We start from the raw sequence: 26,460 nt of genomic DNA on the forward strand, positions 1-26,460 counted from the left end.
CAAATCATAGAAAAAGAAAGTAGAATGGTGGTTACCAGTCTGGGGGAAGGGAAAAAAGGGCAGTTGTTTAATGGCTATAGAGTTTAGCTCTGCAAGCTGAGCAAGTTCTGTTTCACAACAATGTAAGTATACTTAACACTGCTGAACTGTACACCTAAAAATGGCTATGATGGTAAATTTTATGAGGTGTTTTTTCACCACAGACAAAAAGACAAAACATATTTGCATTATTTTACCTATATATCTTTGATGGAGACGGGTATATATATATACGTAGTATTTACCCCTTATAAGGCAATTTCTTTTTAAACCACACATACACACAAAAACCTCTCATAAACTTAGCATTTCTTAAATATATTAAGTACTGGCCATCCTAAATTATAGCTTACTAATTAGGGAGGAATGACCGAGTGTACAGACTGAAGAAAAATTGGCTCTTCCGTCTCATATTTTATCTTTGTGATTATCTGATTTATGTCTGTCTTCTCCACTAAGCAGACGGTAAACTCCAGTGGTGTCTGGTTTTGTTCACCATTAGATCTCCAGGGCCTAGAAAACAGTAATAAATATTTACTGGATGAATTAATATAGTATTCAACACTTGGAGATGTAGTAACATCCAGGTCTATAATCACCAAATTCAAGTCTAATAAGAGATATACCATAAAGGAGGCAGAATCAACTTTCAAAAAACTAATTTTAATCAAAACAAAAATTGTTGATCATTAACAAGTTTATAAAACAGTGATTTAGTTACATAAATAAATTGATATCAGTGTATCAAATCTTAATTACTTTCAACTTCATGAGCATGTTTACATGGGTGATGAAGTACAACCTTTTTTTTTTCTTTTTACCTATTATAATAAATAAAATGGAGCGCATGAAATAGTTCTTCTAAACAAAAATACCTACAAACATACCTCTAGCATGTTCTCTAATGAAGGGAACAAGAGACACTGGACAACTTTTGCACCAAAACATAAAAATTGCTTTAAAAAGCACAAGGTTACAGAACCATCAGCTAAAGTAAAGACACTATACTGTAACCAAAGTTGGTATTTAATAATATAATGAACAGTTTGGTAGTTAGATCTCCAGTTTGGTTATTTTAAAGCATTAAGACAAGGCAAGATAGAAGGCTGCTTTTGTTTTGAGTAATTCTAGAGAAAATAAAACATATTTAAAAAAAAAAGAAAGAAAACTGAAAAGTAGAACAGTCATACCTACACAACTTTCTGTCCTGCACAAAGTCAAAATACCTATGCAGAATAGATATATAATATATATAATGTTATTTGTGCACAAAGGTTAGCTTATTATTAGCTCACTGCAAAGGCGTAATGTATCATATGTCAATTGTTTTGGAAAACATTTTGCGTTTTGTGTCAAAAGGATATTTCTTTTAAGTTTCCTAGGCTAGGAGGCACGAACCCCAGTTCCGGCATACTGTATATTCTTGATGCTAAGGCTTGCTGCTCTGGCTGTGGATTTTCTTGTCCTTCTTTATTCTAGTGCCTGTTACAAGCATGTGTGGTATAGTGGTTGTTGTTGGTGTGTGTGTGTCTTGTGTCTGTGTGTATACATATATATATGTATACAGAAGTTGTATAAATATATATACATATAGAATTTCTCCCAATAGATCTCAGTCCAACCATGCAATCCAAAAGGTGGCTCTGCATAGATGCCCAGCATGAAGTTCACCGCCTGAGCCAACCCTGAAGCAAGGCGCACTTTTAGTCCTTCTGATAGGTTTATCTCTCAGTTTTTTTTTTGTTTTTGTTTAAAACCAAGCTACTGCAGCTTCAAGTATTTTGCATTACATAGAATATTTTTTATAAATTAGTTAATGTTATATTTTCAATATTCAGACATATACTATAATATATATACAGTACAATAAATGCTCTCATTCTTTTTTTAATTTTTTTTTGATAAATCCCTGAGAATGTATGTTGACAGTCGCTAAGTTTCCACATGCACAAGCATCGTGTGCCATGCTTCTGGACGAACAGCACTGCAAAGCCACGTGGGTCAGCCTTTTAACTACTAGTATTTCATTTTGTTGGTTTGTTTAAATATGCTGAAAATGTAAAGATGAGTTACAAAGGAGTAAAGCTGAATCCATTCGAGGTACTTATCACAGGATGGAGGTGTTTTGTTTGGTTTTTAAAGCCATTTCAATTATTTTTTTTGAGGCTGTGAACGTATACAGAAAACAGGAGAGCTATGTGGACTTTTGCCACTTGACAACATATACTCAGTGTAAACCAAACCTTTTTAACCTCTCTCTCATACAAAACCAAAAAAAAGGAATTAAAAAAATATAATAAAAGGAAAGAAGGAAAAAAAAGAAAGAAAAAGGGAAAAAATTAAAAACACACAAACTTTCACAACATGACAATTTAGTCTGCAAACGCAATAGAACTATACACATATAATACCGGTGTGGCTCTGTTCTTTAAGTTAAAAAGGGTACAAAGGCAGGCTCAAGTAAAAACAAACCGTCCCTCCCCTCCCTACCCCCCACCCCCATTCATACGAGTTCTATCAACCAAACCTCTCCCGAACCAACATCATCAGTTTCTTTTTGCCTTTGTAGATTTGTTTCAGGTTGTCAATAAACTGTGTAAACTGAATGTGTCCATCATGCGCCATTAGGAAGGTCTCTCGGGCCTTGCTGAGGAACTCTATAAACTCACTATAGTGCCGAGGACTGATGTGCGTGAGTCGTGAGTGTGTGGTGTTGATGTAGGCCCCGATCGTGGCATCCAAGAGTTGCCTCAACGGGGCTTTGTCCAGTGACATGAGCTTACCAGAGTTCCTCCTTCCATGAAGCCCCACCATGCCAGGAGTGGTCAGAGTGCACCTACGCAAAATGTCTGACAGTACCGTTGCACACTTGACACTCTTGACCACCAGAGGTATTACAGCTGCAAGCTCATTTTTGCCAAGGGAGTGGCTGAGTGCACAGGCCCACAAAACGTCGTTAATGGCAGGGTGCGTGTCCTGATTGTAGCTCAGGTTGAGGTGGGTCATGGCCAGGGTGGCCAGCTTGTAGGCCCTCATGGGGTACCCGCGGTGCTCCATGTACCGTGCTATCGTAAAGAGCTGGGTGTAGCTCATGCCGGTTGCAGCAGCGTCGAGAACAATTTGGTATGCCGTCTCAAAAGCTATGTGATCCTTTTCACACAGGGTCAGCGCGGAGAGGGCACAGTTCTGAGGGTCCTTCATGGCGCACTGCAACGCGAGTGTCCGCGCACTACCGGCCAGCTTCTCCTGCTGGTGGCAGTCCAGGTGGAGGCGGACGATGGTGCTGTTAGACATCACGGTGGTTGCAACTATACTCGTGGCCTCAGTGGGAGTAAAGAGCGTAAACCAGCTCTGCATGATGCTGTCCAGGGCATAAACACCTGCAAGGAGCACAGAGACGCCCTGTTACTGACAAGGAGGCTGCCCACAGGTCTTGCCTTATTTCCAGTTGATAATCAATGCTTACATTGTTAACCATCACAGGACATGAGCTGGGCCAGAAAATCCTGTAAGGTAATGTGCCTGGGAGCAACCTTTTAGAATAAGGTTATTATAGATTGTTATTCAGTGAAATGCCTGAAAGGAACATGAACTTCCTGTAATAAAGAACTAATCCTCTCGGTAGCTGGTATTTGCACTGTGCTGCTTGCCATTTCAGACAATGGCTTGTTGCTAATGAGTTCTAGTTCACTGGGGCCTCCTGTCAGTTACCCAGTACAGAATTTGAGTCAGAAACACTACAACCCTCACCAAAATAGGAAGTTTTTATGTGGCGTGTTTGTGTGTAAGTTTAAAGCACACACAATACAAAATGATTAAGATACACAAAGAAGCAGGAAAATGTGACCCATAATCAAGAGAAACAAGTGAATAGAAGGAGACCTACAGATGACTCAGATGTTAGAAATGGCTGACAAGGTCTTTAAATTAACCATTAGTAAGTACACAGACCCACTATGCCTCAACTATAGGAAAATCCTAAACGCGAGTGATTTAAAGAAAAGGTGCTGAATTTCAGAGAGAAAATAGTACTATATCTTGGTGCCGGGGTCAGGGAGTTGAGTGGCAGTTCTTGAACTGGTATTATCTCTGTACTGTTTCACTTCAATAATCTAAACATAATTTTTATATTGAGATCAATTTTCCTTTTTCCAAAATAATAAACCATTATAGATTAATAAAAGAAAAAAAACATGAATTTTACAGTATCTACTGTGTCAGTATCTAAACACTGAGGTGGCAATGTCTTCTCAGCAAGACGTGTGTATCCTTTTCTGATGCAAATAGGATGAAAGAAAGACAGTTTAACCAACATTTATTTTCAACAGCCACTGTTTGTGTGGGCATTCCTGCTGGAATGTAGTTTTCTTTAGTACTGATTTACTGTTCAGAGGGGAAACAGCTGGCTGAAGGGTCTCACACACTGCAGCTGATGGGCAACCATGGGATTTTCTTATGGCTAACTACCAATTCTCACACACCTGAAAGCTCACCTAAACCACACCAGTGGTCATTTCTCAGCTGGAGACCATGACGTACACCCTCAGATGAAGAAGAAAAAACTCAGTGAAACTAGATAACTCTATTATTTTCATTAAAATAGACTGAGCCACTAACCCACAGTCTCAAGTTAGTTTCAAAGGTGGTTTCCAACCTACCAAAGATTCACTCGGGAATCTTTAATATAAAACTGTAAACTTGATTATCACAGAAAGTTACTAAAAGCACCTTAAGAGTGACAGAACAACTGAATGAAAAGTATTTACTCTCTAACTTGCTGCATCTTAAACAAGAGGTTGGAGCCCCACAAACGTGATAGTTTGGAAGAGGAACAACGCAAGTGTGTGTAACTGAAGGTTAGAGGTGGGGGTGGGGAAAGGGGCTGGAGCCTTGGAGAAATCAAGGTAAAAGAGTAAAAACGTCCTTGTATCTGGAAACGACGAGTTAAACCCAACCATGAGGCACCCGGCAAAGCTCCTCCTCCTGAGTTGACCTACCCACTTCAGTAGCACACGTGACCAGCCACCTGACCATCTCCCGGCGTCGCCAATTTAAGGTAGACAGTGTCATCCGCATGACCTATAAAGACAGGATCACAAAATGTTTTGGAAGATTATCCTAAGTCAATGGAAACAGAAAACAATTCATTACAAGGTATAAACTACTAGGCACACTCCCTACTACCAGGTGGATGGGAAGCCTTATTCTGGGCAAAGCCCTGCATGTGAATTTGGATTTGTCCACGGCTCCCCTAGCTGGCCTTGCCCCAACCTGAACGACAGGAGGTCCACATTCTACGCCGACTGACCAGATGTGGCATCCTGGGCAAGTCACTCACTCAATCACTATTCTCATCTGCAAAATCAGAGGCGGGACTGCAGCATTAAGCACACTCCACACCCTCTCCCCCTCCCCAGCTTTAACATTCCGTGGTTCTAGACTTCTGAGGCTCCTTGTGAATTAATTCTGACTAGGAACCCTCAGTTGGCAAAGAGGTATTTTAAAGTAATCGTTACAGTTATTCCTTCAATCTCTGGTTGCTCTTTTCTGGTGATTATGAAGATAACTCCAGGTCTATGGAAAGAAATCATTGTTGGCATCATTAGTGATCTGATTTTGTTTTTCACTTTCTAATAAGAGATCCTAAGATAAAATCATCCATCTCTTCCTGCTTCCCCTCTTCTTTAAGATTCAGGACATCCAGGGACATAACACTCCTAAAGCCTTGGAAAGGCCTTGTGGGATTCCTTCCTGGGGCCTAGAAAGAATGAGGCAGGGAGTGAGCTCTCAGCAGTCTGCCATTTATCAAAAAAAATCTGCCAGAATTCCAAATAACCAGAAGGCTTGTGTTAATGGTCTTTCTGCATCATACCTTTAAGAGGAAAATGATAACAACATAAGCCAAATAACAAGAATTTATTTTTAATAAGAAACTTCAAAAATGTCATTTTATAGCTTAAATGTACAGTACTGTATACGGGAAGTGCATTTTCCGGTAATTCAATTCTTTAAACTTTATTATTAATCACTGGAAGGAGAATCCATAACTAGAAACCCAGATTAACCATCTAATCAGGGCATTCTAACCCCATTAGAGGATAACAATTTCTTTCATTGCTTTTTATTGGGGGGGGGGGTAGGGAACAAATGTTAAAGGAGATTCCCTGAGAAAAGAAGAAATACAAACTTTTCAGTTCCTGGTTTACACAGTAATCTTTTCAGAAACTATAAGGAAGCAAACCTCTATCTGCATGACTAACTCAAAATGTCCTTGGTAATATGTCTAAGCAGGCCTGCTGGAAGCTGAAACTGGACCCTGGCCCAATCACTCCTCCTGCACCTAATTTTCTCAGGGTTATAAAAGGAGCTAGAACTGCCCATCTATTATGAAAATGCAAACATCAATAAAAATGCATACTTCTTCTAAAAATTTAACCCTAACAACTGAATCTTTATTATACATGATGGCTTTATTTAAGCCTCTTACTAGCAATAATGCTCCATTCATTAAAAAAGAAACAGTAATGTTAAGGCTATCATTCAGAAAATGACTTTTTTATTGAAAGACACAAATAGGGCTTCTAAATGTAAGTCCCTGCGTCTCAGGCAGCAGTCTGGTTGAGCTGGGAATGACCACAGCTCTGAAGCACAGTGAGCTCCTAAAGTCTTAACAGATTTGTACACCAGAGTCATTGACCTGCGCTAAAAAATCCAAACAGAGAGAAACCACCCTAAGAGGGTGCCTTTATTTAGGGGTCCTCGGTGCCTCAGAGAAGCCCACCAGTCACATACCTGCAGGCCCAGCTCCAGAGACACTTTCAAAAGAGTGATGTCTGGCAAACTGTCCATGAGAGTTGCTATTTTAAATGCATCTTGGGCAAGCTTGAAGATGTGGGATGAGGAGTGAATGTTTTTCTGGATGGATTCTAATACTGTTTCCAGCCTCCGAACATCGCCTGCAATGAACAAGGGAAAACCAAACCAAACCAAATCAAAGTGAAGCAAAACAAACAAACAAATCATATAACCACACACACACACACACACACACACACACACACACGGAGGAAAACAAGGAAACAAAATAAAACACAAAGGACGAGTTACTTTACCTGAAATGTTCACAGATGGCACAGATGTTACAACTAAGTGTCCCAAGGTTACCACAATGCCTAAGAATCTGGGCTTCAAAACAAGATACAGTGGGACACACCCTCAATGACTAAAAGCACATGTGACCCAGAACCAATATGAGATAGCAAATTGCTCTCCTAGTTTGTACTTATGTATCTTTGGTGAATATTTCAGAGAGAAAAAAACTGTAACTTAACTTTTTAATCTGCTTCTGAACCTAACCCACCATTTATGTGGCATGCTAACTAAACCTGAACTCTGCCAGCAGCAGGTTTAATGATGTGGTTATATGAGGAAAATGCCAGGCTCAGATGACTAGCACCTGTTTTGCCTCATAAGTTAATGCCTAAAAAGGATCCTTACAACCTGACATTCGCACCACTGTTGAGAATTTGATAGAAAACATGACCCTTTGAAAAAAAAGGCAAACTAACAAAACAATCATGAGGCCTCAGGACAATCTAGTACCTTTGGCTGCAGTCAGCATGGTGGATGCCAGCTCACACTGCTGGGATTCTATGTGGCTTAGAGTGAACCACCGCGGGTATCGGTTGGGAACGACTGATGCAATGTGGTGTGGGCGGGTGAGGTCTCCCGTTGGAGCAGTAGATTCCAATACTAGTAACCTGTAAGGAGAAGACAGGGCAGATGGCTCCTCGTTACTGCTCGTCTGTCACCTTGGCCACAGGGACTGACCAGGCGCCAGAGGAGCGGGTAGACGCGGGAGCAACGGTTCAGGTCCTTGATGCAGAAGAGCTGGCACAGCTACACTCTGCTGTCTGGAGGCCAAAGTCACCTTGTTAATTGCTCATTACCCAAATCTGAGAGATTCCTTTCTTTAGCATCATTCAGAAAACTGCAATATTCAAGGAAATTAAGATATGTAACAATGAAGGGTGTGAAACACAAGTTTTGATGTTTACCTACTTTAAAATTTTTGAATCTTATCACTCAAAAAACAAAAATCAACAGAAACTGATAGTGAAGTGAATATTTAAGGCTGAGATTACAACAGTTAGGGATCAGTGCATAGGCTGAGAGGAATAAGCTTAACTTATTAAAACACAAAATAAGAAGGGAAGTAAAACAAAAATGACTTCCTTTCCATATATTCATACTTTCTGCAGAATTAGTTCCTTATTACTTCAGGAATTTGCAGTTAGAAGATGTTCTATCAATCATATTGGCGATGACGAATGCAAATGATTCAAGTATTTGTCCCCGCACAGTCCTGCATAAATTCAGTGTGATTTCTGATTTCAATCTATCTTTGATTAAGAATATGTTGACAAATAAAGAACAATTATTGAAAACAAAATACATGCTTAGCGATCTCTTCTAAATGTAAGTACCAAAGAGATGAGCAGACTAGCTACAACTGCAATATTTCCTTTACAGTCATTAAAGCACTGACCTGCACTCAGGAACACCAGTGTTAGGGACTATGGAATAAGAGCTGGGGACCAAGAGGAGTTAGCAGGTCAGGGTGTGATGCTGGCCTCGGGGCCCTACCCGAGAGCAGTTACTGCTCTGTAAAACAAAAGCCTCACCTCTTTTCCTTTTATCTAGGGACAACGACATGTTAGCATTAGAAGGTGGCAAGGTACGAAATTAAGTAATAAGAATTTTGGTGGGGTTGCTATTTAGTTTTTTAGAAAACCCAGAATATCCCCGTATTCATAAGCAGATCTTTCCAGGGTTGCTGTAGAGGAAACTAGCCAATATTCCTAGAAAGAGGAGAAAATGAGTGCTGGAGAAGCCCCTGCTCAGCATCCCCCTCCTCCTACTTCCAGAAGGACTAAGAAGCAAATGAGCTCCAACTCTCTTTCCTTCCTGTTCCCATGGCGGCCCTCAGATGCTCTAGTAGGTCACACACCTCCCTTCCACGGCAGTTCTTTGGCTGGGGGAGCAGTGGCAGGAAGAAGAGAAGAGATGGAAAACAATTCCCCTGTGCCCCGCTAGGATCCCCACAAACAAACGGCTTTGGCAGCAACCAAGGGCGAACATCAAAGAGTGTCTGAGTGTTAGAAAAGCAAGCTTTTCTCCCTGACAGATACCTTCACACAAGCCAGAACCACAGAGAAACCTTATACTATTTCACCCTTAACCTCTCCAGTGGCCGTAGCAACAGTATCTGGTGGCATCATAAAATCATCCTCCTCCCCTTCACAACAGGAGCAGAATTCTTAGGATTTGAATAAGCATAGAGCTGAGCATCTGTCTTCATCTGACAACCTCCATTTCAGCTTCCAAAAACGGGAACAGAAACTTATAAAATTGTGCTCTAAAATACAGACCAACTGGTATAAAGTAATTTGGTGGGGAACTTTTGCTTATGTCAGCTATTAATTTATTTTTTGGTATTTTAAAAACAGACAAGAGAACTTATAAGGTTTCTCTGATAGGTTAATGAGATTTCATGTTGCCAAGGAAAGTATATCAAATTAAAGGATATCAGCCTCAATACACACTGACACACAGGTGTACACACACACACACACACCCATCACTGCATAAAAATGAGGCCTCCTGAGAGAGATAAGCTACACTCATAGAGGCAAGGACTTGTTTTTGAATCTACTACACTGGTTGCAGACACAGAATCTTTTGATGAAAAGCTGCTATGGGACCAAACTATTCTCCAGGACCCCAAGCTTTTAGGTGTGGACATGGCTTGTCTTTAGGTTACTATAATGGGTTCTAACCTGCACTTTAACACAGAAGTATTTTAACTTTTAAAAAAAGGAAGAGCTCATGTGTTAAGAAAGGTGGATATTCCTTTCAGGTCCTTAAATTTTAATAGCCTACATATAAGATTGAAAAATATAATCTTGAATTCATTAAAAAATATTCACCTAGAACAAATTCGTGACAAAAAGGAATTATTTGGTGAATTGACTTTAAAAAGGAAAGTGAAAACAGAAAGTTCAGGGGCAGAGAACAACATATTCTAATGTTATTACTGAAAAGGGGGGACTGAGGAGGAGATGGAAGCAGTCAGAGCTGAGGTGAGCAGACACTAGAAGACCCCCAAGAGTGATGCCTTCAACTCTAGATATAGGTCCCGGCTTCTCTCACCCTTCAGTTGAGCACAAAGGTGTTTCTGTGATACGATGGCCTTCCTGCACTACTGCTGCAATGGGGAATTACAGCAGGTGTGAAGGGACCCCTCAATTATTATAGTCAGTCAAGTATACTTATTGATTACCACTGTTGCAAAAATATAGTTTTTCAAAACAATTAATTATTTAGGAAGGTTTCAACTTTGCTGCCTGTGGTTAAACTTGGCCTGAAATTGTTCTCTATTTCCAAATTCTAGCTTCAAAAAAAAGTAGGAAAAAGCCACCACAAGCATGAGTATGACAGCAGTGAAGGATACAATTCTTCCCTTACTTTAAAACAAGCAAACTAACCACAACTACAACAATTCAAGAAGCATAAATAAATAATTTCTTTAGCTTTTCTGCTGCCTAGAAGCATGAACGAATGAGCAGTCAGTTAACAGCCATTTTTCCTGGTGGGGAATTTGGATCGCCTCCGCCCTGCTGGGCTGTGGATACGTACCGCATTGCTCTCAGTGCAATTTTGTATGCCAATTCAGCATCATGAGGTAGGAGAGAGGTGAAGAGATACTTGGCAAATGTGTGCATTGGAACGCTCTCCCGGTGGATTATTTCGCCTAAACCACTATATGGTCCGGCTGTGGGAAGAGAGCATACACATTTTACATTCCTGAAAAAGGAACTGAAACTTCTTATAAAGTATATTTTAAAATTTTTATGTAAAGTTATAACACATACAAACTAATCTAGTTAAGAATGTAATCTAAGTGACATAGTAGAAAGGAATACAATTCTTATTCAAAAATGATTCTACAGGGTATGGTATCAAATTCGCTTCAGGAACAATCTCCCAACTGTACCACAGCTAAAATGAGAATCACAGAACTAAGGGGTAGAGCTTTTTTACATTATAACTGCTTCAGAAAAAGAAACCCGCTGAAGCATAAAACCTCACCGAATTCAAGAAACATTCTCTCTCACCATGGGATATCTGAGCATCCAGATTTTCAAATGCACAGATGACTCTGCAGCTTAACTTTGGAAGGTGCCCCCGGACCGAATCGGTCTTAGGGGTACAGACTAGCCAGGTTTCCAGAAAAGAGAGCTCTGCCTCAGTGGGGAAGGGTAAAGGAGGATTCTGAACCACAAATCCCAACACAAAGACTTTAAACATTGTTGTTTCTACTAAGCAGAAATAGATATTAATTCACAGAAAGGATTAATAAAAGAATAGTTAGTTACTCATCTGATACTCACTGTAGGCAAAAGAAAGAAAAATTTAAATAAGTGGAAATCTACCACTTTTTGGGCTCCAAAAGATCAGCTTTAAAAGTAAAATTATATTACAGCTGTCAAAATTCATTTCTTAGTAAATTTATGACAGGCATGGTGGCAGAAGCTGACTTCCCCTTCCCCTGTGTGCTCTCTGAATGCTGCCCTAAGAAGGGTGATATAGACTTTTTAAAAATAAATTGTGAAAGGAAACCACAGTGGTTAGTTCAACTACTTTCCACTTAGGTACTTTGAGGTTTAGTTACTGTACAAAGTGTTTAATATATTAGTTTCCATGTCACCTTTGGGTAACATCTGTTTCATGATTTCTAGAATTATGAACCATGACACTACTGCTCAAAGGACATAATACATTTGTTTTCCATGAGAAAAATGAGTCTGGCAAAGAGTTCAGAATGCAAGAAATGCAGTTCAGAAGAAATAGTGAGAGAAGTTACTGAAGTGGGCATTGGGTAAGAGCATGACATATTCTAGATTGTTTCAATAGAGGTTATTTTTAAATTTTATTGTTTTATTTTTTGGTTAGTATTTTTGAATTGTTCATTATTTAAGTACTTCGAAAATCATATAAACAACTTATTTTTTTACCTAGGCAAACTAAAATCCAGCCTAGATTTCTAATTTTACCAAATCTATTAATCCTTTTCCTGTCTTCAGACACTTAAAAATATTTTAGTGATCTGATATTCTTCAAAACTTGATACAGTATTATAATAGAGTTCCAGCTTTAGTTTAGAAAATGAGGCCAAATTATTTAAGTTATTATTATAGACTGAGTGTTTGTATCCTCCACTCTAATTCTTCTGTTGAAGCCCCAACTCCCAATATGAGTGTATGTGGAGGCAGGGCCTCTGTGAAGGGAATGAAGGTTAAATAAGGTCACATGGTGGGGCCCAGATCCAACAGGATTAGTGTTCTTATGAGAAAAGACATCAGCGAGCTCGTAGCCCTCGCTGGCTCTTGCTCTCTGCCTCATGAGGGTATAGGGAGAAGGAGCCATCTACAAGCCCGGAAGACTGCCCTCACCAGAAATCAAATGTGCCAGCACCTTGATCTTGGACTTTCCAGCCTCCAGAACTGTGAGAAACAAAATTCTGTTGTTTAAGCCACCCAGTCTGTGGTATTTTGTTACAGCAGCCTGAGCAGACTAAGACACTAACTCTATTTTACTTAAGAATTAATTGTAGAAAACTTGTAGATTACCCATTTTCTTCATTTCTCCTCTATTTCCTTCCAATGTTTCCCTTAAACCATCCAATTACCTTTTTCTACTATGCAGGGAAAGCCAGGATGCATAATCAACACTTTGTTATGACACCTCCCAACAAGTAAAACATTCAGTCAGGTATCACAGAATTATTTGTGGCTTACTAATCAATGTCATCCCTGAACTCCAGTGCACTGAAGAACGAAAAACTGAAATTTGGTATTAGGTTCCCCAAAAGTGTTTTTCCACTATGCCAATTGATCCAATATGCCAATATTGTGGCCAGAAGTGATTAGCACTCAGCAACAAGACAGGGTTTACTGCTTCCTCTTTTTCAGATCCATGAGTCTGCTAACTAATTTGCCCCTCAAATTTGCAGTGTAAATGCATGAAGAACTTCATGCCCCAGTGCAGTCAACTCAGTCATGGAGTGCTTCTCTTCTGGAGTTTACAGAAATGGTTCCTCGGCTTCCCCTTGGACTGTTTCCTGTCCTGCCCCACCCACTCTCTGCGGGCCTTGCCAGGTCAGGAAAGGAGAGGAGGCTGGGATGAGTCAACAGTGCTCCTTATCAGGCACAGTTCTCATAAAAATGTTTAATGGGCAGGTATGAACTAATCAAGACTAAGACAAAGTCAAAAAATATTTGTGAGTAATGAACATGGAGACATTTAAAGAAGCAAATGATAAACAGAGATCAGGCACTATCAACTCTGAAAAGCACACATCCTCTTCCTATCCTTCAATATACTGGAAATCAAGTCAGCTACTAAGAGCCAGCATACAAGAAGTTTGTGGCTAATGATATTGCTTACATCAAAAGGAATTATATGGAAGGAAACTAAAAGAAAACAGTAATGAAAGAATCAAGATCACTTGAAATTTGCCAAGATAGACTTTTACCTTTAGAATGAAAAAAAACTTCAGGAGAGTGCTTCAAAAAATTAATATTAGGAATTTTTACCAAAATTAAGCATTTTATTAAGAATAACATTTTTTCCCTTAAAATGCATTTCTACAACATATAAATGTGTAATATATTTGATGAATATATTTTCTTTCAAAGAGATCTTTAGCTTCTGCCAAATAAAAGAGATTTTGAAACGCTATTTTCTCTAAATCCCTTCCCCATACGTAACAGTTCTGCATATAAGATGAAGATACTACACTTTTTGAGCCTATCAATCACAGAGAGGCCCACAATAATAACACACATGTACTTGAGAGACAGAAGCAATTTTAATCCCCTAGATATCACCTAAATTGGCACAAAAGATTAGGCTACCATAGTAAATACACTTACTCTTTTTGGGAAAAAAATTTTTCCCAACCAAAAGCTAATCAAAACAGGCCCTTTAGCTCTTGACCTTATAAAAATAAGAAAATTAGACTTTGCCTTAGAGATTCTATGAAACTTTTAACTTGGTGGATCTATACCTAATGAATTCTCTGAAATTGTCAGTGTAGTGGAAATTCACTCCCACAGCCTTCAGACCTTTGTTAGTCTGTGCAAACGACATTCAAAACCCAGACGTCATGTAACAGCCAGTAATTTGGAGGAATGCTAACCAATTTCCATTTTACTATTTAATTGATCAAGCAAGGAGGGACATGGCTAGCAGCAATAACTCACTAAATATCAAACTTTGCATTTATCTCAGGAACAACATAGCCTAAATAAAAACAGCTCTTTTCAAAGCTTGTGGCATTAAATGGGACTCACTTCTAACAAGCTATCCTACATAACCACCTAAATCAAATGGTACAAATTTAAACATCTGTACTTTTTTATTAAGTGATATTATTTTTTGGATAGTGAACATGCCTATGACACTCAATGACCATACCAATCAGGATAATTACCATATTAAATGCATTCAAACAGTACTCTCACGTAAGAAAGCTCAGTGCTTAAATAAAATAGGCTAAACAAAGTAGAAAACATTTATCAAATTACCTTCTAATAGGAAGACTGCTTGCTTTCGAAAAATTTTCACTAGTGTGTCATCCAATTCAATTTCCTGAAGCTTGGAAATGAGCTGCTCCTCATTCCGGCAAACCTTCTCTTGTGTGTACAGCCCATCAGGCATGATACGCTGCTGTCCCAGCCCTATCAGGGCTACTTCCACAGCTAGCGTTAAATAGGATTCCCCTTCTTCTAAGAATTTGTGTGCAGGTAGATGCTGGTATTCCAGAGACTTGCACTGTCCCATATTCTCTGTAAAATGTCACAAAAGAAATCAGAGTTCAGAAACTACTTTTGCAGGTACTCTGAGAGCTACAAATATTTATTTTATCCAGTACTCTTAGAGGAATTATCGACTTAATTCCAAGAAGGCCAGAAAACATGTTTTTTAGGTTTAAGTGCATAGTTTTCCAATAACTTTAAAAAAAATGACCATGAATGACTAAATGTGTATGTTTTGGGAAATAGAACATGACAAATATTTTTCTCCCATTGAAAATGAATCATCAAAGAAAATTATAAACCTAAGAAGAGATACTAAAAATACTTGAGTGAAAAAAAATTTTAAGTAAACAAGAGTAAAATCCAATAGTTAATTTTTTTAAAGCCTGGCATAAAAAAAAAGTTTCCATACTTTTATCACAATGTTAAAATTTATAATGAAAAAACAGTAGGGAACAGAACACATGTAACCCAATTTCAAGGTCCTTTTTGTTATCAAAGAGTCATCAGTTATCACAAGGGAATGATTCTTTGAACATTCTCTCATTTCTGTTAAGGTGTTTCTATTAGAAATTTTACCAAACTTCAACCACCAAACTCCCAAGGAAAGCAAATTCAGAGTCATCCCTCTCACCCTCCTGATTGAGTTTGGGTTACCCATAATCCACAAAGGCAACCACCACAGGAGAAATTATGGAGAGGTAAGATAATGAACCCTCTGAGTTCACCCAGCCATGGAAGCAGGAAAGGGACAATCCTTCCTCCCTCCCACATGATGCACATCCTTATTATATGTCTTTATGCTGGAAAATAGTCATAAGTGCAGATTAATTCTTAGATGCAGAATCACTGACTAGAAGGGAATAAATATTTTTAAGGTTCTTGACACATGCTGCCAACTGTCGACTCTAAGACTTTTCCCAGTGTGTAGAAGCCTGCCTGAAAATGTGTGAGTGCCCATTTCCTTGCTCTCTTGCTAAGTGTAGGTACTGTTCACTATATGGACTCATAAAACAAACTGTGAATAAAAACAATGACCAGTGCCATTCAGAGTTTAGAAAAAGAAGCACATGAGACAAATGTCAACGGTTTTACCTGTAAAATCTGAGAACCCAGGGAAGCTTTCATCATCAATGCGGCAGGCTTCCATAAGGCTGCCGAAAAGAGTGCCCACAGGGTCCAGGGGGTGTCCAACCCAGCCCTCCAGATTGGTTATCAAGGTTATGCTTTTATGGGGGAGCTCTGTGTAAAAGAAGGGAATTGAGATGGAGAGAAGCAGAGAGAAGACAGGCTTTACTATTTAATAGCAGTATCCTCACTAATTAATACTGAATTCACTTGGAAATTCCTCTTTAGTTAAAAAACAAAGGTACATATAATCCCCAACTTGTGAACTATTTTGAGTTCTGAATCAATCAATATAAATGGTACTAAGTTCCTAGGATAGCTCCCAAACATCTATTTTCATTCATGTGTCCGGAACTGGGTTAACATCACTACTTACACTATTAAATTATGTTGTCTGAGGAAAAATGAATTCCAAATTTTCACCTGAAAAGCTAGAGATAACTCCCCTCACTTCCTAGTAGTGGCATTACAGAGGACTAAGAAGTCCTCCTGGAATTATCAGTAGATAACTCTACAACTATATTAAGAAGATACCCTCAGAGTCAGTGCTTACTGGGTCATCTAAATCAGAGACCAGAGGACAGCTGTAGCCTGGGTCAGACTGGACTCCCCCATGAATATCATTAAATCACTCCCCCATCATCTTATGGAAGTCTTCCTTATCGTGGACCTGTAAGCCATTTAAGAGAGGACGTTGAGGGGGTCGGCCCGGTGGCGCAAGCGGTTAAGTGCGTGAGCTCCGCTGCGGCGGCCCAGGGTTCGCCGGTTCGGATCCCAGGTGCGCACCGACACACCACTTGGCAAGCCATGCTGTGGCAGCATCCCATATAAAGTAGAGGAAGATGGGCATGGATGTTAGCCCAAGGCCAGTCTTCCTCAGCAGCAAAAAAAAAGAGAGGAGGATTAGCAGATGTTAGCTCAGGGCCGATCTTCTTCACCAAAAACAAAAAAAAAAAACAACAAAAAAGAGAGGACCTTTGCCACAAAGGGGAACTATAGTAGAAGATAACATATAACTTGGATGAAACATATCCTTTTCATTTTCTTCACAGAACGTTAGTACTTTCAAGTTCTTAAGTTAAATTACAGAGTGCTGAGAAAAAAGCTGCAAATATTTTAAGATATATTATTCCATTGTAAATAATGCAATATTTGACATCGAAGTACTTACTAAAGAAATAATAGTAGTTCCTTCATAAAGGAAAATATAATAAACTCTATACAACACAAAACATACAAGAAAAAAATTGGCTTGTAAATAGCTCAAGAGCTATTCCATGAATCCAATATTCCTTTAGACGTCTTCTAGTTTTGGACTATCAACTATCAGTACATAAAAATAAAGCATGGCCTGGCACAACGTATTAAAATTTATACAAGTTGGGTCCTAGATTCCTTGGAAAGGTCTTTCCCTTTGGTTTCTGACACTGGCGTTCATATAACCAGTATGAAAAAAGAAACATGAGCTTTACCCTTGGGAAAACCCAAATATATATATGTTTGTGATGAGGGGAAAAAATATATATATATATCATTTCAAAATATATATATGGTGAAGGGAAGTGTACTTATACAAGTAAATCTATTGTCAAGTGATGGAAACTAAGGATAAAATTTTACAAAGTATTTCCTCTTTCTTTTCACACAAAAATTTGTGAAAACACACAGAGATGGAAGAAAAAAAAAATCAAAAAAAGGAGTACAGTTTTTTTTCAGAATCAAGAAGCTGAGCTAAGTGAAATAAGTCAGACAAAGACAAATAGCATACGATCTCACTTATATGTAGAATCTAAAAACAAAACAAAACAAAACACCAAGCTCCTAGATACAAAGAACAGACTGGTGGTTGCCAGAGGCAGGGGTGGGCAAAATGGGTGAAGGGGGTCAAAAAGTACAAACTTCTAGTTATAAAATAAAGTCCTGGGGATGTAACGTACAGCACAGTGACTGTAGTTAACTATACTCTATTGCATATTTGAAAGTTGCTAAGAGAGTAGATCTTAAAAGTTCTCATCACAAGAAAAAAAATTTTGTAACTGTGTGATAACAGACATTAACTAGATGTACTGTGGTGATCACTTCAAAATATATAAATATCAAATCATTATGTTGTACACCTGAAACTAACATAATGTTATATGTCAATTATATCTCAATTCAAAAAAAAAACTGACATATCATGTCAAATAGTATTGAAAATGTACAAGATATTTCATTTACTAATCTTGGCCATATAACAACTGTTATGGCAATTTGGAATTGTAATAGCTGTGAAAAATCTATTCTTTAAACATGGACAAATCAAAAAAAGTAAGGAAAGATACAGGTATAGACATGTAATCCTAGTAATATTTAAGAATAGTCTGAAATAAAAGTTTTCACTGCTTGCAGGATAAAAGAGAAATGGGTCTAAGAGCAGCCTCAAAGACAATCAAAGGAGTCTAACTTAACACGTATTGTAACTTACCTATGAGAACTTTTTCACACTCTACATTTCTTAGATACTGCAACATTTTTATTAAACTCATTTAAGAAAAAACATTTCTTAGTAAATTTTATGATTTAAAAAAATCAGGTAGTCATCATGAGCTAGATCTCTTTTCGCAGTATAAAAAATACTTCACTCTATGTTTGCCTCAATATTTTTATCCTCTACATTTTTCAGAAGTAAATACCTTTTGGCCATAGATTTGTATATTTAGGGGAAGGGGTATTTCAGAAAAATTTTCCAAGGGGCCAAGCAACATATTTTACAAACACACCCGGTAACCAGTGATGATATGAAGAACATGAAGAATTGGACAAAGTAATGATTATCAGGGATATTATATTCCAATCCCATCCGAGCTCCCCCTTTCTTTGGTTCAAATTGTAACTTTGGAATTTTCTTCATCATATAAATGATGTTAGTTACCATTTACAATACTTCTAATATAGAAGGTATTAAATGTTACAACAGGGGCCGGCCCGGTGGTGTAGTGGTTAAGTTTGCATGCTCTGCTTTGGCAGCCCAGGGTTTGTGAGTTCGGATACCAGGCATGGATCCACACACCACTCATCAAGCCATGCTGTGGCAGTGTCCCATATACAAAGTAGAGGAAGACTGTCATGGATGTTAGCTCCGGGACAATCTTCCTCAAGCAAAAAGAGGAAGACTGGCAACAGATATTAGCTCAAGGCCAATCTTCATCACCAAAAAAAAAAAGTTACAACAAATCCTCCCTCCAACCTCCAGCCTATTTTAACAACTTTTGATAATTTTTAGCTACACCCTAGGTATGCATATAATCACCTAAGGATTAAAAACAAAAACATAACCAAAAACACCCACAGCTACTAAAACTATCTCTCTGAATAAGAAATAAAATTCTAGAGTAAAAACAAAACAAACTTAACAAGAAGTGCATGGATTAATCAGAAAAAGCATATATCTTTCTTTTTCTGATCAGGGACTTACGCATGTAATATAACCCCTTTGCAATTACTATTACTCAGTAATGCTGATTTAAAATTTAAAAGATTAATAAACTGAGATAAAGAGAAGTTAAATGTGTTCTCATCAAATGTTATTTACAGAATTTGAAAAGTCTAGGAGTTCTGTTCTGATCACTTTAAATAAATATCATGTCCTGATGTACAAATCATTACAACTAAAAAGTTTTAAAGTACTTACACACTATGCCAGGCCTTGCTTTAAGTGCTTTACAGGAACTAACTAGTTCAATTTTCTCAACAACTCTAAGAGATAGGTCCTCAACTGAGCCCACTCCACAGATGAGGAATCCACATCACAGAGAGGTAAGGTCATTGCCTAAGGTCTCCCAGCTTGGACCTATTGCTAGGATTCAAACATAGGCAATCTACTCCTTACAATTAGAATTAAAATGCATTTTCACAAAATAAGATATTTAGCTGACTTGCATTTCAGATAATTCAGATATACTAAATAGTTACTCAAACAATAAAAAAATTTTCCCCCTTAAAAAAGTAACTAACCTAAGAAACTTTTTAAAAAATCTTATTTCTTACAGCATTCAACCAGGAAAAAAAAAAATGCCTAAAATTTTTCACAGATCAGCTATTAAATATTTCAAATGAGTGGTGAGTAAAGCCATCTCCATTGCTCTAATGTTAAAAGCCCTCTCTGCCAAAAGAGCACAAAACCTAGTGATGTCATCACCGAGAATCTCATTCCAATGGAAACAAACTCCTTCACATTCACCTTTTTTTTGAGTTCGGAACATTTCCAACTGTTTCTGTTGCTGTCGTCTTAACGTGTTAACAACAGCTATTGCTAGTCTCAGTGCTTCTCTGGGGTACCCATGAGAACGTAATGCATCCACTCTTGCACAGGCTGTAGGAACATGTTCTAAAGAGAAAGTCAAGGGGGAAAGTTGCCATTGTTAGATATATCTATAAAAACAGGATTTAAAAGTAAGATGTTTTTCCCCAAAATACTATTAAAAAGACCCAAGAAACCATTTCTGAACTTGGATTTGAATGAAAAACTCAGCTCCTATTGCCAAGCATTCATTCATCTCCCATTGAATCCCTCAACTCTCTACCTCCCACTCCAATAATGCTATAGAAACTAAACAAAGAAGTAAGTCATGGAAATGTCTTTCCGGTTTGGCCACTTACCATGCCAGAGGGGCCACCCGTGGGAGTCAAAGAGGGAGCTTTCAGTGTCGTCATGGTAACAGTAGTTGGTGTACAGGTCACTGCTGATAATGTGCTGCAAGTGGCTATCCTGCCAGTGGAGATCGCACGCCTCAATGGCTCGGGTGAACACTGTCCGATGTGGCCTGTTCGATGAATCTGTTTTTTCCACAATTCAGAAAGCCGTGTCAGCTATTATTCACATGTGAATAAATCAGTCATACCATTCTGTGGCCAGATGTTCATGAACACACCCACACACATTGTCCTGCACCCCCTGAGCAGAAGGATGAAGGGTGAATACTCTCATGTCCTAAGGACTAGGAGGCAAGTCAGCCCAAAGAGCCACCATTCACTCGTTTTATCAAACACAAACACGCTGCAGCCATCAAAGCTAAGGTTAAAGGCATCCTGCAAAAAGAACTGTCAAGTCTAGTTTCCATGCCAAATACACTCAAAGGAGGCACTCGGCACAAAAATCACATGAAAACTCACTGCTCCCCACTTCTGAGGTGCTGTGGTGGGCTGCCCTGATGGGATCAACAGCTCTCACAAACACTATGCAAGAGATGCGACACCAGCCATGGAACCTTTCAGGAAGACGCAATCAGCCTTTAAAGATATGCATAAGGGTTGTGCTTTTGGTTGTATTTTTTAACTATATTGTGCGGTTTTGCACAATTAAAACTATTATGCTTCTTGGGATATAATGATTAAATCCCACTTTATATCCCAAAGGGCATAAATGCATATATTTAACATTTCACAAAGCCACACAACATAGCTACAAAACAAACCAGCGCACTTACCTTGCCCTACGGGCTGCCTCCTGATTCCTGTGCAGGTTCCATGGCTGGTGTGGTGTCCCCAGCATAGTGCATGCCGGGGCATCACAAGAGAGCAGAAGCACACACTCCGAAGAGGTTCAAGCTTCAGGACCTGACGAAGAAAAGAAATGTTTGGGGAATAAAGGATATTCTCACCCCCACTCCTGGGATTACTCAGTTCCTCTGGATAACATGGTTCAAAGTCTACCTGCACGCACACCCTTCGGGTCCCCACCCCAGACTTACCTTCAATTGTGGCACAACCCGAGAGAGCCTCAACTGAAAAGCAGGGTCACAAACTACTTTTATCTATGTGTACTTTACTTAGCTCAAGTATCACTCCTCACTGTTCTGAGACTTAAGTAAATGAGAAGCAAAGTCTAGAGTTTCCTTAGTTGATAAAGCTTCATCTTCCTGTCACTGGAGCTTTGACTCAGCACAGACATAAAGGAAATCATAAAAATCAAAAAACAACTGACGGGAGAAGAAGAGCTCTGAGAACTCATCTAGCCCAACCCCTCTACTCTGTCAATGGGACTGAAAGTCGAGAGAAGTAAAGTGACAGCCAGGCAACAGCAGTCAAGATCAAAACACAGGGGGCCGGCCCGGTGGCATAGGGGTTAAGTGCGCGTGCTCTGCTGCAGCGGCCTGGGATTTGAACCCCGGGTGCGTGCCGACACACCGCTTGTCGAGCCATGCTGTGGTGGCGTCCCATATAAAGTGGAAGAAGATGGGCATAGATGTTAGCCCAGGGCCAGTCTTCCTCAGCAAAAAGAAGAGGATTGGCAGATGTTAGCTCAGGGCTGATCTTCCTCACAAAAAACAAACAAACAAAACAAAACAAGATGAAAACACAGTCATCCTCACTCCACATTCAGCTGTTTCAGCTGTTCTGAAAGGCTTCTGAGAGGTCTTTCACAGAGAGAGACATTCCTTCGGCTTGGTCTCAGGTCAACTTAGACATGTGTATCTGAATGGCAGACGTATCCCAATGCATGGACAACAGATCATTTAAGAGACACAAGTACTGATGTTATGGCCCTGCCCAGGCTCCTTGTTAGCAGCAGAGAGATGAACACCTTGCAAATGGGAAAAGTGGGCCCTACATTTAAGGGAATTCTGAACCTATCAGGGCCTTTTGCTGAGCAGAATAAATATACCCCAACCCCACAAGAAACTGGCTCCATGACCTCTTATAGTCAAGCAATCAAATACCCCAAACTCCAAATCTCACACAAGTATTTGTAAGTGGCTTTGTCATTTCATTTCTTTTGTTTAGCCCAAATCATAGAAACAAAATTTTTAAAACTAAAAGGAGACTTTAAAAGAGCAACTTAGTACAATGCATGTATTAAAAGAATGCGAGTTCTCCCTGTCAATTTGGCTCACCCTAGTGTCAATAATAAAAGGAAGCTACAGAGAGTATGATCCCATCTAAAACAATAAAGACCTTAACTTTTCCCTATTTGTATGTGATTGTATAAGCAGAGAGAAAGGTGCAGGACACACACCAGACTTTCACCAGCCGTGAGCTCTAAGAGACCAACAAAACCAACTGTCACAAAACAGACTAAATACTAATGAAAGATCTTTAAATGCAAATGTAAGATATAATGGTCTATAATAACATGATAAACATATGAAAAAGATGACATAGACAATGACTAAAAGGGTATACAAATAAAAAACTGGTTTGATTAGGTGTCAAAACTATGACCCATTTTTATCTTAGATGTCTGTGGTTTTTAATTTTTGCAATAAGATGGAAAAAAGAGAAACATTATCTGAACCAAATTTTTTAAATGAAAAATATACAAATTTGTAAAAAAATTTTAATAAAGTATTCATAATATTAATACATGCTGAGTAAAGAAAATTTGGGAAATTCAGAAAAGTAAAGAGGGGGAAATTATTAGTTCTTTTACCAAAAAAATTAAAATTAAAAAATTGGCTATCATTCTGGTATATTTAAAAAAAAACATACTACTCTTTCAAAGGGTGTAGATTCTAATGTTGCTGTTGTTAATTAATTCTAATAAATAATCTCAGTGAAGACAGGGCCTGATTTGCTCTTCACATTCACTCCAATGTGCAAACACATGCAATTCTGCCCATAGTCTGTACCACATGCACACTCCGCCCAGCTGCAATGGCATGGCTACTGGGCTCTGCGGGCTACTGCAGGCTCTCCTCTAGCAAGCCTGCTCAGCCCTCCAGCAGAAGCACTACAGGCTGAGCATCAGAGCCCTGTAGAAATGTCTCTTCTGACAGCTCCTCTGGAGGATGTGGGTGTTCTCCTAAAAAGCAGGAGCCCTGGTGCCTTTACGCACAACAGCTATAAATATTGCCCTCAGAAATTAGGTCCTGACTTCATATCTCTGGGCCAAGCATAAAAGAAATGAACTGTTTCATCTGGAGGCTGGACCACTTCTTAAGGGCTTTCTAAAGCCTATGGAATATTTCTGTTTAACCAAGGAGAAAGTAACCAAATGGAAAGTAAAAGTAAAGTGTAAAATGTTAGGATAGCGTTCCCAAAAAGCAGGTGGGGAATGAAACACAGAGAAACCTCCAAATATAACTAGGTAGAAGATTAAAGATATTGCCTATGAAGATGGAGACATACTCTTTTCTAGCAATGGAAGAGAATAAATGTTGCACTGCTAGACTTGAAAATTCTGAGCTTATCGAAAAAAATGTGGGGTATAAGGGGTACATTTATTTTCTTTGAAGTTATTAAATAAAATCATCATGGGCAATAAAGATGTGACAGATTTCAAATACTGAATTCCCAAGGCAAATATCTCTAGACAAAGCAGAGCCAGATAGTCATCCTTCCCAAGACCTAAAACCCCTTTTTGATTGGACAAATCCCTGTGGAGTAATACGTATCATTTTCTTTCTTCGTAGAGACTGAAAACACTATGCTAACATCACAGTCACAGTCAGCACGTTGTCCAGCTCTTTCTAGCAGTACCAACTCCATATAGGGCCAGTACATACAGAATGACAGTCTTGATTTTGGATCCTTCTGAAGTCATTTAACTCCTACAATGCATCTACATAACTTTAAAGTCCTTCAAGTTTTTTCAAAAAAAAAAAAAAAAAAAAAAAAAAAAGGCAGCAGCACAAAAATAGTGATATGAATTAACGAATGAAATTTTTATTTGCAAGAGTTTACTACTTCAAAGATTTGGTTCTGAAAGACAGGAGAAAATTCTGTAGTAGCTGGAGGGGAAAATGAGGCCAAAGAAAGATTTGTTTTTAAAGATGACAGAGATTTGAGCTAAATGGGCAGACCCAATGAGAGAGAAGCTGAAAAAAACAGGATAGAAATGAGAAACAAGTTCTTAAGAGGACATCTGGAAATGTCTGGAAGCATTTCTCAGCTGTCCCAGAGACTGGAGGGCACTAATAGCCTATAGTAGGTGGGAATAAGTATGCTAGACAATCCCTCACAATAAAGAATTTTCCTGGTCCAAATGCCAATAGCATCCCACACCCCTCCAGTCCAGTCATAAAATGTTTACTTGCTACATTCTAAAACTAACAATTTTTAACTGGTTAAATTACACAGTAGCCCAAATATGAACTGACCAACAGAGATAAAAACACACAGCTCCTCAAGCCTCTCAATATTTTGTTTTACAAAGTAATATATTACCACTCTATTCCATGATTTTTTAAATTAAAAAAATACTCAAACTACATAATTGGCAATTGTAACACATACTAATACATATAAGTATTACATCCATCTGTATTCTGAGAATATGAAAAAAAAGAGTACAAAGGTCTTAGGTAAAAATTAAAACACACACACATTCACAGTCAAAACAGATTAAGTCCTTGAGTTACAGTAAGTTCTTAAGTGGGAAAAATAATTTTCCTACATATGTTTTAAGTTACTGTTATAAACATATATGCACAATAGGTAGATAAAAAGTGAGCAGAATGTGACTGTGGACTCACCTGGGTTGGCATTCGCACCCTGAGGCAGAGCATTAGTTAAGTTGGGTAATTCACTGCCGTGATTTCCATCTTCCCATGGACAGACATCAACACTGTTCCACTTTTTCAGCTGTTTTAGCCAACTGGCCTTCTGCTCCAACTTGCAGTGGGGATTTAAAACTATACACATCCACAGAGCACCTAATTAAAAGGGAGAGAGGGAAGTAAATTTTTAAAAATTATAAAAATGTCTAATTCTAATAGCTAATAATAAATTTTAAAACATTTCAGAATGGACCCAAGTCTGCCATTTTTATAACTCAATTTTTTCCTTAATCCAAGCCACAAATCTCATACAAAGTTTAATGGAGGGAGGACAACACAGCACAAATTTGAACCAAATAATCTAAACGCTGTTACATATAAAGATGAAAGATATTTCAAATGCTAATTGTAATCACCTTCCTACCTCTGTGACATTTTGGACAAAAAAGTCAATAAAGAATACAACCCTAAGGTCCAATTTGCCACTTTAATTTACAAACAGATTTTATAAATGGATGCTGTAACAAACCATTCTAAATAGTTCTTCTGTGCAAAAATTAAATTTACTTCTAAGATTACCTCTTTACAATAAAATCATAAAAGCATACAATGGACACAAACAATTTCCTAATCTCCTTATAAGCATTTCAAACTTTATCATGCTTATTAATTAGTATGCATAGTCTATATATCAACAGATCTTTTAAAAATAAAATTCTCTTCAACATACTTATACTTCTCTAAGTGATTTAACCAGGAATTAATCTTTATATAAATAAAATCACTAAATTTATGTCTCTATGTGAATGAGATCACTAAACATGAATCAAAATTTCACTTGTTTTTCAAAGGAGAAGCCATAATAAATTTATAAAGCATAACTCATAATTTAAATAATTAAGGTATTGATAAAATTTATTTATCATTCCTTT

At 38.3% G+C, this 26,460-nt stretch overlaps 1 protein-coding gene across 1 annotated transcript in view; it reads right to left on the minus strand.

The window, feature by feature from the left end:
* Window positions 1–681: 681 nt before the first annotated feature.
* The window catches only part of ZSWIM6 (zinc finger SWIM-type containing 6), a 189,030-nt gene continuing 163,251 nt past the window's right edge, over window positions 682–26,460 (minus strand). The window contains exons 5-14 of the mRNA XM_058564018.1: window positions 25,505–25,684; window positions 20,691–20,867; window positions 20,272–20,418; window positions 16,017–16,163; window positions 14,691–14,951; window positions 10,738–10,873; window positions 7,642–7,799; window positions 6,832–6,995; window positions 5,037–5,118; window positions 682–3,419 (exon numbers count right to left, since the gene is read on the minus strand). Of these exons, the coding sequence (XP_058420001.1) occupies window positions 2,557–3,419; window positions 5,037–5,118; window positions 6,832–6,995; window positions 7,642–7,799; window positions 10,738–10,873; window positions 14,691–14,951; window positions 16,017–16,163; window positions 20,272–20,418; window positions 20,691–20,867; window positions 25,505–25,684 (2,315 nt within the window). The 3' untranslated portion in view covers window positions 682–2,556. The remainder of the gene's footprint in view (window positions 3,420–5,036; window positions 5,119–6,831; window positions 6,996–7,641; window positions 7,800–10,737; window positions 10,874–14,690; window positions 14,952–16,016; window positions 16,164–20,271; window positions 20,419–20,690; window positions 20,868–25,504; window positions 25,685–26,460) is intronic.

Source organism: Diceros bicornis, chromosome 20, assembly GCF_020826845.1.
Source record: "Diceros bicornis minor isolate mBicDic1 chromosome 20, mDicBic1.mat.cur, whole genome shotgun sequence".
Classification (NCBI taxonomy): Eukaryota; Metazoa; Chordata; class Mammalia; order Perissodactyla; family Rhinocerotidae; genus Diceros; species Diceros bicornis.